This window comes from Sceloporus occidentalis, unplaced genomic scaffold (assembly GCF_023333645.1).
Source record: "Sceloporus occidentalis isolate IW3139 unplaced genomic scaffold, rSceOcc1.0.p SCAF_7, whole genome shotgun sequence".
Lineage (NCBI taxonomy): Eukaryota > Metazoa > Chordata > Lepidosauria > Squamata > Phrynosomatidae > Sceloporus > Sceloporus occidentalis.
Window position 1 is genome coordinate 87,837,100 of NW_028316987.1, and position 16,542 is coordinate 87,853,641.

A 16,542-nucleotide genomic window follows, 5' to 3' on the forward strand; every position below is an offset into this window, starting at 1 on the left:
GTACAACCCATTGGGCAAATGTATACGTACCTCTCATTTAATGAAGTAGATGTGTTCCTAGGTATTACTTGTTTAACAAAAATTTGGTACCAGGTGCAGACATGACATGGAGATAATAGGGATACTTTCTTAAAGGTAAAAGGTAAAAGGTAAAGGTAGTCCCTTGACATGAATGTCTAGTCATAACTGTTTCTAAGCCGAAGAGCCAGCATTGTCCAAGGACTAGTCTGGTAGTCATGTGGCCAGCATGACTGCACCGAACACTGTTACCTTTCCACTGAGAACTGGTACCTATTTATCTACTTGCATTTTCATGCTTTTGAACTGCTAGGTTGGCAGAAGCTTGGACTAGTGACAGGAGCTCACCCATCATGCAGCATCAAACTGCCAACCTTCCAATCTTCCAATCATCAGAACTGGTGTCTTAATTATTAAGCCACTGCATCCCTTTAGTTTTAGATAGTTTCCTCCACTATACCAAAAAAAGGGCAGCTCAACACATTTCAGCAAACTCCCTCCACAAAAAAATCAGCAATACACACTTGTGAGATAAAACATCCAAGTTATATAAACATTTTGAACCATCTAGGCTCCTTTAAACAATGCTTCCAGGGATTTCTTTCTTTCTTTCATCAGTTGCTACATTTCTTATGATTTAGATTTTTGTGGCCAAACTTATATACTTAAGCTGGGGGTATTTGGTGAGGCAGACTTATCTTCTTGCCTCTTTTCTCTCTTTTGCTGAGATTCTGATGCAAGCACAGACGGCAACAGTAGGATCACCTAGAGCAGAATCTCATTCTTTCCCAGGTCAGGATTTATAGCATTGTTTTTGGTAGACATGCTGCTTTGTTCCTCCAACTCTCCTTGACCACCCTCCCAAATGTGTCAAGATAGACAGAAGACAAGAAGGAAAACTGGTGGTTCAGCAGGCAAAAAAAGACTGTAAAAGGATAGCTTCTTTGTCAGAGGCTTTGTTAACTGAGGTATCGGTGAACTGCAATTTCTCATTTGTTTTAGTTTGGTCTCCTATTGACCAAGGGCCAAGGCAATGGAAATGGTCATGGTATGGCACACCCAGGAGCCAGTGCATAAACTCTGCTTCTGCATATCCTTTAAGTAACATGATATTGTTATCATGTTCTGCACAGGTAGAGGGGGGAAACTAGCTGTTGATAGACTGCATTTCTGGCAATGACAGAAATACTATTTCTGAACTGGCAAACCATCTCTGAATATTCCTCACCTAAGAAAACTCTTTGAAATTCATGAGGTCAACATATGTCAACAGGCAACATGAAGGTACACTCACACTCACACACACACATTGCACAATGCTTGTTAGCAGCTCACTAACTTGGAAGCTCTTACTGGATTTAGCAATCTAACATTTCCTAGCAGCTTCTCTAGGTTGCAAGAAGTTAATACTTGAAGAAATGGATTAGATAACAAACACTAATGAGATAAAACTTCATTGGGTTCTACTTCTGTATTGGGCCCTACATGACACTATGATGGAAGAGAAAAGGATAGATACTGCCAAGGGCCCTATCAATGAGGGGCAACTATGAAACACAATTCAACTTTTCCTCTGTCAGAGTTTGGGCTAGATGAGTCAGCAGTGTTCCAGCTACAGGGAGAAACAGAACAAAAGAAGAGTTCAGGCCAGTGAAAGAGCACCTTGGATAGTTCCAATCAGAGCCAGGAGATGGCTATTCAGACAGGAGACATTCCTGTCCCAGGTGGAGTTACCTGCAAAAGCAGAGAAATGGAGTAATTTTCCAAAGGGAAGCAACTTTGAGTCAGGCTGAGGAAAGGTCCAACCTGTCAAACATTCCAACTGTCTATTACACACAGTGTCAACTTTTCCATGTACAGGTTGAATATAATTTATACAAAATGCTTGGGACCAGAACTGTTTGGGACTTCAGAGTTTTTGGATTTTGGAATATTTGCATATACATAATAAGATATCTTCCAGATGGATTTTTTTTAAAAATAGGTGACATCAGGTTTCAAAGTGAGTACTTGGGTTATTTGTTGGAAGTCTCTAGGAGGCCTGTTGAATCCAAAGGGGCCTACTTCCTAGTCAGCCTGGGTAGGATTGCACTGTTCAGGCTTGTGGTCCAGAATTTTATTTCTTTTCACCTTCCAAACTTCTGGACAGAGTAGGTGGAAGGAAAAAGACTTCCAGGTATGGAAGATGCCTTAGCTTCTGTCTTCTTCCTTGCTGGAAAGTGCAATCCTTGAAATAATATTACTAAGGGGGTACTTTGCATCTCTAAATGTTGGTATATAGTTATAATCCAATTTGTCAGTGGCAATTCAGATCTCTTTTATGTGAAGCTGTTGGTTATTTCATTTAAGTATGTAAATAAAAAAAATTCTAAAAAAAGAGATATCTTGGAGATGGGACCCAAGTTTAAACATGAAATTCGTTTATTTTTCATATACTGTAGACCTAATACACCTACTCTGGAGGTAATTTTATACACAATATATTTTTAATAATTTTGTGCATGAAACAAAGTGTGTGTAGATTGAACCATCCAAAAACAAAAGTGTCCCTATCTCAGCCACTCATGTGGACAATTTTGGAATATTTTAGATTTCTGGACAAGGGATACTCAACCTGTATAATATGCTATTAAGTCACCAGAATGAATCAATGAGAAGGAACACTGAATGTAGAGTTTAAAACCAACCCTTCTAGCCAAGCACATCAACTTGCTGAAGTGGAAATCCACAGAGAGAAAGCTCAATAGAGGACCCTGTGGAGCCTGCCATGAAGGAGAAAAATAATGTTCCATACACAAAAAAGAGACATTTTAAAAAAAGTATATAGTCCATTTTTGTGGAAATCTTGCCCTAATATAGGTGAACACCCCAACTGCTCTGCATTTAATATGACCTTCCCGCCTGTGGTATAGTTGACTAGCCGCCTGTATTCAAGTGTTTGTTACATTGCTGTCTTGGCTTTGTACATGTGTAAACAACTATGTCCTACCATGTCCAATTTGTGTCCTACCATTAGTAGGAACTAAGTTTTTGTAAGTGGGAGCATCAACTGCAAAAGAAGACAACATCTAGGAGGCATGCGTGTGGGTTGGGATATGACACTTAACTCATTTTTGTCATGTTATTACAAACCTGCAATAAAAACCACTTTTGAAAAAAAAAGAAAGAAAGCAGCAAACATTGCTTTTGGGGTTTGAAGAACTCCGCTGTGAGATTTGGTGCCCTCACCTCTGCTCCCTTTGGGTAGAACTGACAGAGTTTAAAAATGGACCCTGTTCCTCAAGAACTGGCTCTAGAGGTGTCTTTGGGTCTGGCAAGAGAAAAGACATGGGACAGAATCTGTGGGTGTATTACACTGGAATCAGTAAATCCCAAATCTAAATATCCTAAAGGCACCAGATCCCATGCGATCTTGGAAGCTAAACAGGGTTAGTCATGGTTACTACTACTGGGAGACAGCCAATGAATATCAAGTGCTTTGGGGCAAAACCACTTATGAGTATTTATTACTTAAGAAAACCCTGAAAAATTCATAGGGTTGCCATAAGTCAACAGATGACTTGAAGATACACACAGAAGTGAATCCAAATACACAGGAGGAAAAACAAGGCTCTGGGTGGAGCAGCTGTGAAGGAAATAAGGCACCAGAGAAAGAAGATGCTCATGGCTGGCAGATTTGGTCTATCTTCTCCCGCCAACAACCGTGCAACCCTATAAAAATTTGTAACCACTGGCACAGTGCCAACAGGACTCCTTGAAACCTGAAGTGATGACCAGAAGAACTTCACCAGACCATGAAGTGGTGGCAGATTTTTGGTTCCTGGGATTTGTCTTACACTATTTTTTAAAAAAATAAAGGTTATGCTTTTCACTTCACCTCATTGGTCCTTCTGTTAACTATTATGTACAGCTTTTACATCCTTCTCCTTGCTTGCTTCCTGAATGTCAACACCTCCAGGAGGACATTCATCTTGTTCCATAACTACATTAGAAGAGATCCAAAAGCAGGATATAGGTGTGGCAAAGAACCATACTGCTCACAAGCAGTAATTCATTTCTGGGAGGGGAAGGTTTTTCAAGTCATTGTTCGATAAGAGACTTATGGTAGCCAAGGGGAGAGAGATGGTGACTTCACGATTTCCATGGGTGACTGAGCTTACCAGCTGCTTCCAAACTGGTCTGGTCTAAGCCAAGTGAATCAGCAAAAGCCCCTCATAACGTTGTTGATGTAATACAACGAACTGGAGGCAAGTGAGTCATATTTTTCACCGTAAATCTTTGCTGACATTTTTAACCCACACAATTTTTCTATTCCTGTACAATGTCAACATATAACTGTAAGACAAATGCGTGAGTTCTGACTTAAACCCAGAGCTGAAGAACCGAAGAACCAAGGAACTGTGCTTTAAACATAGCTAAAGGACCAAACAAGATGGTTCCGCGCAGAGCATTGATGTGACGAAGGTATTTGGCAACCGAGGCGAGGAAAGTCTGAAAACTTGGAAGCTGAAGCGGGGTGCCGTCCAGGTGTGACGAACCATGACCAGGAAGAACCTTACCTCCTGAGTCGCCATGATGAGGAACTGACAGGACAATGGAGAACTTTGAACAGAACGAGTTGCTTTGAACAGGGACTGATCTGAACAACCTGTCTGTCCTCCCAAAAGAGGAAGTTGAGTAATGGGCTGTAATATTGCAAGACTTCAGCAGCCAAGAGCCAGAGAGAAGAAAAAGTATAAAGACCCTGGACTTTCATCTCCATTTTGTTGGCACCATCCGCGGCAACGGTGTCATCCCCAGCCTTCGAGAACAACTGATCAATGTTCGGCGGAAGGAAAGTGTGTGTGAGTATTGTATGAATGTGTGAGTGAAAGAGCTCTTGATAATCAATGTTTGTGTTACTTGTGTGATTCAATAAATGTTACATGCATGGTGTTTAAACCCAAATTTGGTGTCTCAATGTCTTTCTCAGCCTTACTGTGAATAAGTTCACGGAGAGGGAGATTTTCATTACACGCTCTCAGGATAAACAGGTAGCCCTTACAATCTTGGGCATAACATAACGTAGTGCAAACTGCATGTGTTGCAGGGTGTCTGTGTATCAAGGCCATCCCAAACCACAACCTACTCCCTACTCTGCACCCCTTTCTGTGTAATAACAATAATGGTTTGTCAAGGGAAGGAATGAAGAAGTTAGATGTGGACAACCACAGTAAGTCAAGTTGTGAATTCTACTGACTTTGGGGATTTAAGTTCACACTCTGTCCTCTTGCTTTTTTCTATATCTACAAAAGGAATAAATTCTATAAATTCCTTTTGTTAAGAAGGACAGTAGTTGAAATTTGCCAGACTCCACCAAAACAACGAGAGAGAAGGAGACAGGAAGACCCTTCCAACCTCTGGGTTTTTAACCAAAACTGAAAAAGCCAGTTCGATGGAGGCCAAATAAAATAAAACAAACATGAGCTTTCTTTTTTCATGCTTGCAAATAGGGGTGTGTGAATGTTTTAATGCATTCTTCCAATTTGTACATAATGCTAAAACCATAGTTTAGTGTTACACGCCTGAGACTTGGGCTCATGAGCTATTTCCACTCCTCTTCTACTAGAGTTGTCAGAAGTTCAGAAACTTTGTCTTCAGTTTTCAGCTAACTATGGTAACACATATCTTAACTCGTATTAGCACTCCTAGTTAATGCAACAAAACAGGTATGAAGAACACACTAGTAACCATTGTCTGAAACAGGCTTGTTTCCCTAAATCATAGTTAATGCGAGCCACATTCAAAACGTTAAAGGAGGAGAGAGGAGTGGGTCATTCATAAGACCAACATTCACTGTTGTTCATGCACATTGTGTCGAACAATGGCTTAGTCCTGGGACAGGAAATCATTTTGGTCAAACTGTGGTCTGGCACCAAAACAATGGTCCAGAAGGTAGCTGGAATGGAGGGAAAATCCCTGTGCTCTTCCTGGAGTCTCCTTTGCAGGTTTTTAAGCAGAGGCTGGATGGTCATCTTGTCAGGTGTGATTTGAGTATGTATTCCTGCATGTCAGGGGGTTGGACTGGATGGCCCTTGATGTCTCTACCAGATCTTATGTTTTTATGATCAGGAGAATCACATTGATTCCACTGCCTTTCTATTGCCTTCTCAACCAGAAAGGAGAATGGTGTGAGAAAGTCAGCTATATTATTCATGGAAAGTGTCACACTGTTGATATCTCTCTCTGCATAGTCTTTCCCTCTGCATCCCTCCTGCTCTCCTAACTGAGAAGGCAAATGGTATAGGAACACATCCCTGTGTTAACAACAGGAAGGGCAAACAGTTAGGGAAGAAATTCAGTTGCTCTACACAGAGAAAACTGAAGAGTTGTGCACCTCACCGAATACACATGCTACTTTCCAGCTGCCTCCCTCAACTAGTTCCACTCCCTGTTTCAATCTATCTTCCAACTGGCAGTAGTAGGAGAATCCACTGGAAACTCAAAGCAAAGATTATAGGAGGAAGATACAATGAAGATTTTAACCTGGACTGGCTACATGTTGTGTGCTCTTGAGACTCACCACAGAACAAACTGTGTAGTAATGTGAGCGTACATTGATAACCTGTTGCATTTTGGTTTTTTGTCTTCTGGCAGAGGATCTGTACCAGTTCATAAACCTCATAAATTATTAATTCTTGAAGCCTACAGGAGGAAAGCATAATCCTCAACTCTCCTTGGAGAGGAATGCTCCATTGTCAGTATTCCCAACCCTTTATGCAATGCTATTTCCTATCTTAATATTCTGTCCAAGTTAAATACAATAGATCCCCCAACAACGCTGCAGTCTGACTAAGGTTCAAACTACTGATCACAGTCAACTGGAACGCAGTCAGCTTCATGCCGTTGTAGTTCAGTATACAACTTTTTTTTAGGTACTAAGATGTATCAAAGAGCCAGCGTGGCATAGCAATTTGAGCATTGCACTATGACTCTGGATACCAGGGTTTGATCCCCACTTCAGCCATGAAAACTGATGGTTAACCTTGGGCGACAACTTCCAGTTCTCCAGGTTAGCTGGGTATGATGGGATTTGTTGTCCAGTAGATTGTTTGAATGTTGGACTACAGCTCTGGAGGCCAGGGCTTGATTCCCAGCTTGGCTGTAGAAACCCACTGGGTGGCCTTAGGCAAGTCAAATGCTCTCCGCCTCAAAAGAAAGCAATGGAAAACCTCCTCTGAAGAAATTTTGCCAAGTAAATCCCATGATACGGTTGTCTTAGGGTTGCCATAAGTCAGAAATAACTTGAAGGCACACAACACACAAAAGACAGATCAAAGATCTCAATACAAAAACATTTGGGAAATGATAGTTTTTTACTTTAGCATCATAGAAAGAATAATTATGCTTCAGCTAGCTGGAATGTCTCAGCATCACAGCAATGTCAGCACAAGGAAGGCAAGAAGAAAACATTCACCATATTCTGTGACAGTAACAGCTGCTGCTAAAGGCACAGCACAGCAAAATCTTCAGCAAAAGAAGCACATTTGCCTTCCATTATATGGCAAGTGATTTTTTTTTTTTTTTTTTGTAATTGCTAAAAAAAAGAAGAATGTCATGACCTAAATCCAACCCATGTTCCCAACTAGAGAAGATGGTTGACTCAGTGGAACTTACATAAGTATTGCTTTGCCACATTCTCATTTTCATTGGGCCTACTCTAGCTAGGATCAAATATAGGATCAAAGTCCATAATTCCAATACATTAAACAGTCATACACAAACTTCACAAGCAAGTACCAAATTGGAGAGCTCTGCAAACTACACGATACATTCAAAGCTAACCCGCATGTTCTCTATAGGTTCCTCCTCCTCCTCCTCCTCCTCCTCCTCCTCCTGCTCCTCCTCTCCTACTGTACAGTGCTACCCCCAGAAATTTTCTTTTCTTTTGGGGAGGAGTATGAAGCAATTCAAAAATTAAGCTCTCAGTAGTTTCTGAAACCAATGTTTAATTTGTATGTATGCATCGTTGCATGCTTAGTACATCTGTATCAGAGAAATGTTACAGCTGAAACAATGTAAGTTCTCAACACTGCCGTTCTGAACACGTGGGCAGAATTGCCTCTCCAGCAATTATGAAGCATTTGTCCATTTAAGAATCTCAACAATACCTCCCTCCTACAGTCCAATATAATCTATCATTGGAGGCAGAGCTCACCTATTTTGACAAGACTTAACTCCCCAAGCAAGCTTGCACAGGGTTTCAGCCTCCTTGTGGGGGCACAGTACTGCCAGAACCTCCTCCATAAAAAATTAAAGAAAAAGAGAGGGAGGTTATTTATGTAAGAGAAATAACTTACATAAAGAGTTTATTTCACCTTTCTTGGGAAATCAATACTCTCACAAGGAGGCCTATCCCCTTGGTTTGCTGCAAAGAAACAGGAAAAGTGGTAAGTGCTGTACCTTCTTAGTAGATGCAAGCTTTACACTGAAACAGTACTCCTCAGAAACTGGAACAGAAAGCATGCTAAAACTAAGAGTATGGTAGAGGCACAGTCCAGTGTGTATTGAGTCACTTTGTATGTGTATCTTGAGTCACTTTGGGTAACAACTCATTCACAACACTTTCAGAAGGCGGAGGACCAATAACCAGCAGGAGCCAAGAGAAAAGTTGCAAAGACCTACTAACGCAAGACTGTCAGCTACATGAATATTAATCTTAAGAGCACACTTTTAGAGGCATGCTTTATCAATAGAAAACATTGTGCCCAAGCCATAAATAATCACTTTGAAAAGAGAGGAAAGGAGTCATTTTAAAAGGGAAAGAGAGAGGCAGAGGGTGTATCTACGCTGCAGAAATCAAGCAGTTGACACCACTTTAATTGCCATGACTCTAGGATTTGTAGTTTGCTGAGTGACCAGAGCTCTCTGACAGACCAGGACAAATACCTCACCAAATGATGTCTCCCATGATTCCACAGGATGGAGCCATGACAGTTATAGTGCATTATTTCTGCAGTGTGGATATGACCCCAGCCCCTGCAAATTTAAAAAGTATGTGTTGGGGATGGAGATAGGGGGTGGTGTGACTTCATACTTAAGCAGAAAAGCTGATGAAGCTTTTCCCCCCTTTAATAAAATGTCACCCTGAGCTGGCACAGCCTTTTGTGCTATTTCTGATTGTTTTGCACCTAGGGAGGAATTAGCCACCTGCCCTTCCCACCTTCCTTTAAACATACATACATGCAAAGAAAACGGGAGTGAGGGAGAAGATGAATGCAACTCTCAGCACATTGAGCTAGAGGAAACCTATTTTAGGAATTAATTAGCATCTTGGGAGATCTCTTTTAATTAGTCTCCTGCACGGCCCCAGCTAATGACTAAAGAAGCAGTGTTACAATCACTTTGAGTAAGAACAGACTACAGTACTTTTGATGTTAACAACAAACCACAGTTTGCCATTAGGAAAAGGAGAACCAGTAAACCTTGGACTTGCATGTTTTTCACTCCTCCAGTACATTCACAAAGAATACTTCAGAAATATTATCTTCTGCTTTAGATTAACCAGAACTTTCTGTGACATCTGAATCCAAACAAACTATAATTAACCTGATCTATGTTTGATCCAAGGTATGGTTAAACGAAGCAATCCAAAAACAAACTGAAGTTTATAGAACTGTCTTGTTAGTGTAACACTGGCGACTGTAAACACAATTCAGTGTTCAAACAACATCTGATTGTCAACTTCTGATTTCCATCTCATGACTGTACTGGAGGAAAAAAGAGAGGATGGAGTAATGCATGGAAATAGCGGGAGACAAACAAAGACAAGGTTCCTTATCATAATGCCAAACTATGACTTAACAATATGTGTGAATGAAGCCAAAGATGCGAAATCTGAAGGAAATCATTTATTTCTCAGTGGAGACTGACAAATGTGGGTACAGGGAGTGAGGTGGATAAGGACTTGTTGGGTGAAGTGAGAAAAAATGTTCTGCTAAACTACTGTACAGGAACATCTCTGATTTTATTCTATTTTATTTTATTTTGCAGTGTTTAGCTGCACCTAAAATGTCTTAGCCAATCTTTCCTACATCTCACCTCTTCTTATCTGTGCCTGTTATTCAGGCCCAATGAAACAGCTATTCCTTTAGCAGCAGGGAGTGTGACTTCCAGTGAAGAGGAAGTCTAAATGAGAAACACTCATTTTATAAACAGGACCAGAAAATCAATCAACCATTCTTATGTAAAAGGTGCAGAGGTGATTCTAAAGGTGGTTGGCATGTTTTCCTTTCCTTTTTACTGGTGGTGCACCTGCATATGTAAGAGGGGGAAAAAACAACACTGGCATACAGAAATTAAAGAGATGAAGCTAGACATTGAGATAAATGGTCAGAAAAGGCTTCACCTGCTACACATTTGTGTGTCAAGTTTCTGTATCTTTTCGAGAGCAAGGCCAGGGGTGAGGCAAGAGGAGTGGCAAACCATACTAAATGTATGATGAGAAAGACCACAGAAGGTTGTACACAGTAATATGCAGTGATTTCCTCAAAGGGGAAATCATATTTTCTCTGCATGGAATAGTGTATCTCTGTAGCTGCTCACAATCAATGTTGCTGTCAGGGTAAAACTTTGGGGCAGACATCTGGGAATCTATTCATCCAAAGGTAGAGGAGGGCCCCCAAAGACAGCAGGACTAGCTTCGTATACCTTGAAGTAAGTGCAATCATACACACTGCCATTTAAAAAGAAGTGAACATGCAGAAGACCGTTGAAATCCAGAACCTAAAATGACCAAACTGTACTACTGCTCACAATTTGTTAAGAGACAGAGCAGAGCATGCTAAGGTGTAATGTCACTGCCACAAGGAAAACAGATGAACCCTGCTCCTGTCATTTCAGGCACAACCGGAGAGAAGCATAAAGTTATTAGGACAGTCATCCTTTATAAGCAAGTTTTAAATGCCCCAGTGGGATCATACGAGTATGATGTGACTCTCCCTTGGTTTCCTTCTTACCTGGTTCAAAACACACACACACACACACACACACCCTACCCATTAAACAATACGGTCCAGTCTCTCATAGGAACCCAATGAATCTAGAATCGTAATACCAACACACTGGAAACAGCCAATTTATACACGCACGTATTTATAGTCAACTATAGCTTCGAGGCAACAGCACTGACTTGGTGACTCATTTGGAAACACTAGCCCCACATTGTCAGAAAAGAAAAGGAAAGCCAGCAAGCAAACTGACAGACACACACACACGCAAGGCAGACAATTCTATACTTGTCCTCTACAAAAGAAAGTCAACAGCATTACCTGCTCCTGTTGTTGGACTGATTTCCCTGAAGCACTTGAGTCCTTAGCTGTAGTCATGTTCACCTACTTGTGCCCACCGCAGTGGCAAAACAGGATTTCACACGTCTGGGTATGTGTTTGATTGTGTGTCCGTGCATGCGAAAGAGAGAGAGGAAGTCAGAGAGAGCATTCAACTGTTTTTTTCCCCGAGCCACCAAAGCTAAAGGAATACAGAGTAGTAGCTAGTCCATCACTTCATCATCAGCTGAGAGAGCAGCTCCTTTTCCACACACCCCTTCCCAATTAAAATTTAATGCCACCAAAATATAGCCCTCCCTTCTGATCCCTTCTGCCTCTCTCTCTCTCTCTCTCTCTCTCTCTCTCTCTTAAATTTAAATGAGGAGATCTGGAAGAACAGAACGAAGGATGCTGAGAGGGCTTCTTCAATTAGCAACAGCCTCCGCAATCGTCACAGAAACAATAACTGCTTGGCAACCAGGAACTGGCAGCTCAGAGCTGGAAGATCGGGATGTGGTACTCCTCTCCCCCCCACTCCCACCTCCACAGCCAGTTGAAGGCTAGACCTGCGCATGCTCCAGCCAGCCTTGTAAGTGAATGTGCACAGAGAGGAGCTCGGCAATGCCAATTTAAACTCCTGGCATTTGCAATAAAGAATCAATAGCGACAAATGCTGAGCTGGCACCTCTGATAAACTGTCCTTCTATTATACTCACTCACTTAGGCTTAATCACATGGAATAAGCAGCTGTGTTGCGGCTCCTTTTAAAAAATAATAATGTAAAGGCTTGTTCCTCTCCCTCTCTCTCTCTCTCTCTCTCTGTGTGTGTGTGTTAGTAAGAATACACTACTTGTGCACACCCAACTGTGTCACCTTTCCCTGGTAATTTCATAGAGTGTGAAAGTTGGGCAGATTCTTGTGGCATGTGACTAAAGCACATTATCATTTCTACAGGGGTCATTCACCATAATAAGAGTACTATCGTCACTTCCTTGTGGCAACCATAATGTGCTAAGTGACCACTGACTGCACTACACAGATCCTACAGATCCCTCAGGAAAGTAACATGAAAATAATAACTCCTCCCTAAAGTCTTAAATATATTCAAGGAGCACTCTCAGCCTGTGAACCAGGTGGTGCAGTTGTTGGACTATGACCCTATGACTCTAGAGACCAGGATTCAAATCCCAGCTCAGCCATGTAAACCCATGTAAACCTTGGGTAAGTCACACTCTCTAAGCAGAGGATGGCAGAGGCAAGCCCCGTCTGGGAAAACCCCATGATAGGTTTGCCACAAGTCAGAAACGCACACAACAACAGCAGCAGCAACAACAACACTGTCCAGTCAAGTGTATGCTGGGTTGATAAATCCAGAATTTATATCACAGTGTTCAGTAGTTACAATCTTTAGAAACCTGTGAGCATGCACTGAAAATTCTCACTTCATTGCTTTGCATTGGTTACAGCTAAGAGGGAATTCTACTAGAATTCTACTTTGAGCCAAGTTTCAGCAGCAGGATTCAGAATGAACCACAAGTTCTTGCAACTTGTGCCTGGTGAAATCCTGCTTGGAATTTATGAGTAGATAAATCAAAATATACTCACAGAATTATTGCACTTACAAACCATGCAAAGGACACCATATGTTCAGTCTTGTGATTCCAACTACATGATTCCTTCTATCATTTCTTTTTTTAAAAAATGGGGGAAGGAGTAGGCTGTGAACAAAAGCAGAAAGCATGGAATGGAAAAGGCCAACTTAACCCTTTCTCTTCTGTGTCATGATGAAAAGGCCACCAAGACAGGTTTCTTCCAACAAGCCTTCCCGGAATAGCTCACTTGGTCACCCCATTGATGGGAACCAATTGGTCCCCAGGTAATCCTGTTGTCTTCTCTCCAATCTCTGGTTTCTTATGTGTTTTAATATTGGTCTTAATGATTGCATGACATTTTAACTATTTTAATTATTATTACGTTGATATTGTTGTTGAGGGAGAGGGAAGGAGGGGATGTAGAGGTTTATTTGGTTTTGTATTGTATGTATTATTATGGTTGTAAGCCACCTAGATCCAGATGGAATGGCAGGGTAAAAATATTTTTTTTATTTATATTATTATTTATTTATGTATAATTTGAGCTTGAATACAGTAGTTATAATTAATACGAATGGTGAACTTCTGAGTAAATTGGCTTGTGAATGGCAAGTACAAATGTTTGGACAGGAGAATTATTCTTTTTCCAGGAGTTCTAATGTGACTCATAATGACTTCACAGTTGCAGTTTGCATCCTTTCAGTGCCACTTGGCAAGTGTGTTACAGGAAAGGAAGCACCAGGGAATGAGACAGTTACAGCAGTATTGCCCGTCAGACAAATGGCAGCAGCTGCCTAGGGAACAGGACCTACAATTCATGTAGAATTCTGTACCTGGTAAATGACAGCATGGGTTCCCTAAAGATATACAAATCCCCATCAGGTTGGGGCTGTCTGATGTGGAAATTGGACTGTGAAGACTGTACTGCGAGTAAATGGTGTCATGTTAGAAAACCAGAGCCATGCCAGACTGAACCTGTCTAATCCAGCATTATCGTCACACAGTGGCCAACCAGTAAATTGCCTATAGGAAGTCTACAAGCAGAACATGGCATGCAACTACACTCTTCACCTCACGCTCCCCAGCAACTAATACACAGAGGTATACTGCCTCTGTTACTAGAGGCAATTTTTAGCCATCCTGACTTGTAGCCATCCATGCCCGTAACCTTCATGGATACATACATCTAATCAATTTAAATGTATCATCAGAACTTAAAAACATGGGTTCTTCATAAGAGATGACTGGGGTGAGGATCCCTGGGGCCCAGATCTCTCACAAACCAGAGCCTGGATGGTGAAAAAGACTGAAAAATACATCTACCAAAAGAAATGTAGGTATCTTAATATATCAGGGAGTGGTTATAATGTCTGCTGCTAAATTGTTTTTTGGGGGGTGGGGGTGCATCTATATAGCCTGGTGTGAGATGAATTGTTAGGATGCTGTACATTGTTATCAACCAGTCACCAATATGCTGTCTGGGATAATTTGTCATCTGGGATTTGCTATTTACCAGGCAATGAGTTTTTGGTTTTGCTAACAATCAGACAGAGCCTTCCCTCTCTCCATAGCAGCCAGATAACATGATCTGCAAATATAGTTGTATTTCATGCTGCATCTCTATTCTTAGTGCACAGCTAAGATGCTGAAATACTTGATCAATTCTCAAGTCTGTACAAAAGAGGAGCCAAGGTATTATTCTGCTTTGTCCCTCTACAAGCAATACCCCCACTTTGTTTTTAAAAACACTGAGTAAATTTCAGCATGCAATGACTATGCGCTGGCACAACAGCTGTCTTTTCGGAGCACTTGGTTAGTAGAATGCAGACTGGATAAGCACAAAACAGGCATTTAAATACATCATATTCTTGATTTTACATTATGAGCAGAAAGCTATTTTCAAAGTTGAGCTCACTTTTTAAAAGAAAAGCATGTACGCCCTGTGGGTTATTTACATTGCAAGGTCAGTATTTTTAAACATCTGCACCACTGCTAATAACAACTTCCAGAAAAGGCACATTATGCGTCTTTTTGAAGGCCTCTCTTGTGTGTCCTCCCCAAACATGCCTCTAAGGATTGTGGCACCAAGAAATCCAATTGGCAATTACAAACCTTGGGGAGGTTTGTGTGGGATATGGTCTTTCAGATAGCCTGGACTCAACTTGCATAAAGATAGTATTGGCTGATGGCTCCAATGTCAGTGGAGATGTGAAACGGCACTAGTACATTGTGAGATATCTGCACATTCTCATCAGACAGGGCAAAAGTTACCTGTTCCATTTGGTGAGGAATGGAAAATGTGTGACCCTCCAGCTGTTGTTAATCTTTCATATTTGCCCATGCTAGCAGATGGCAGATGAAGTCAACAAACCCTAGGAGGGCCACATGAAAGAATAGATTAATATCTCTAATCTACATGAAAGGAGAGGGAGAGAAACAGATTCTGAAAAAGTGTCTAAATGTAATGAAGCCCAACACATCTCAGCAACACATCTTAGAAATGTGAGCATTTCTTCAGGGTCCATCAAAACTAGGGGACATGAAATACAAGGCAGAATGCTTTTGAAGGAAAAAACTACTGTTTGAGCAGTGGTTATATGCTGTTACTCCACAAGGTTGTGAGTTCGATCCCAGGGGCTCGAAGGTTGACTCAGCCTTTCATACTTTTGTAGGTTGGTAAAATTAGCATCCAACCTGTTGGGGACAATTGTCTTACAAATTGTAAACTGTTTAGAGAGTGCTGAGTTCACTGATAAGCAGTATAGAAATGTATATGGTATTTCTGTATTTCTGCAATGTTCTGGGCCTTGATAAATTCAAGTACTTGGGGAATCTTAGACTAAAAACTTCTTGATCAATTGCAGTGGCCTAACCATGTACTGATGTCAGAGCTGGACAGTGAAGGAAGCAGACAGGAAGAAAATCAACTCATTCAAGATGTGATGCTGGAGAAGAGGATACAGTGGACATCCAAAAAGACAAACAAATGGGTCCTTGATCAGATCAGACCAGAGCTCTCCTTGGAAGCCAAGATAATCAAGTTGAGGCTATCATACTTTGGCCACACAGTGTGAAAGCATGTGGATCACTAGAAAAAACAACAATGCTATGAAAGGAAGAGGACAGAAGAAGGAGGGGAAGACCACAGACCAGATTGATAGACTCAATCAGGGAGATTATGGGCAAGGGCTTGCAGGACTTGAGCAGAGCAGTGGAAGATAGGGATATCTGGAGATGTCTCATCCACAGGGTCACCATGAGTCAGAATCAACTCGAGGGCAGCTAACAACAACAGCAACTGTTGGCTATATTTCAGAGGAAAGAATTGACAAAACCACCTCTGAGTATTCTTTTCCTAAGAAAATCATGTGAAATCCATGGGGTTGCCATAAATCAACAGGCAACCTGAAGGTACGTGCACACACACACAACTAGGGATTATGGTAGCATAACTATTTTTGCTAATATGGTGTAAGGATGGGTTTGCCAGGCCAGTATGGGTTTGCCATGCTGTACAATGGCTGCCAGATGATGCCTGGGTGTATTTCTGCTCTCCCGCCACTACTCTTGCATTTCTGCTCTCTGTCTTCACTACCCTTCTTTCACTACTCCAGTCTTCTATGTAA

General features: G+C 41.3%; 1 protein-coding gene across 5 annotated transcripts in view; it reads right to left on the bottom strand.

The window, feature by feature from the left end:
- DPP6 (dipeptidyl peptidase like 6) overlaps positions 1 to 16,542 on the bottom strand; it is a 622,884-nt gene that overhangs the window by 286,342 nt on the left and 320,000 nt on the right. Inside the window, exon 1 of one of the 5 annotated variants that reach the window (XM_089533590.1) lies at positions 11,328 to 11,758. The exons of the other annotated variants lie outside the window; for them this stretch is intronic. Coding sequence (XP_089389716.1) covers positions 11,328 to 11,384 — 57 coding nt within the window. The 5' untranslated portion in view covers positions 11,385 to 11,758. Of the gene's footprint in view, positions 1 to 11,327; positions 11,759 to 16,542 lie in introns of those variants that run through there. 5 annotated transcript variants of the gene reach the window in all.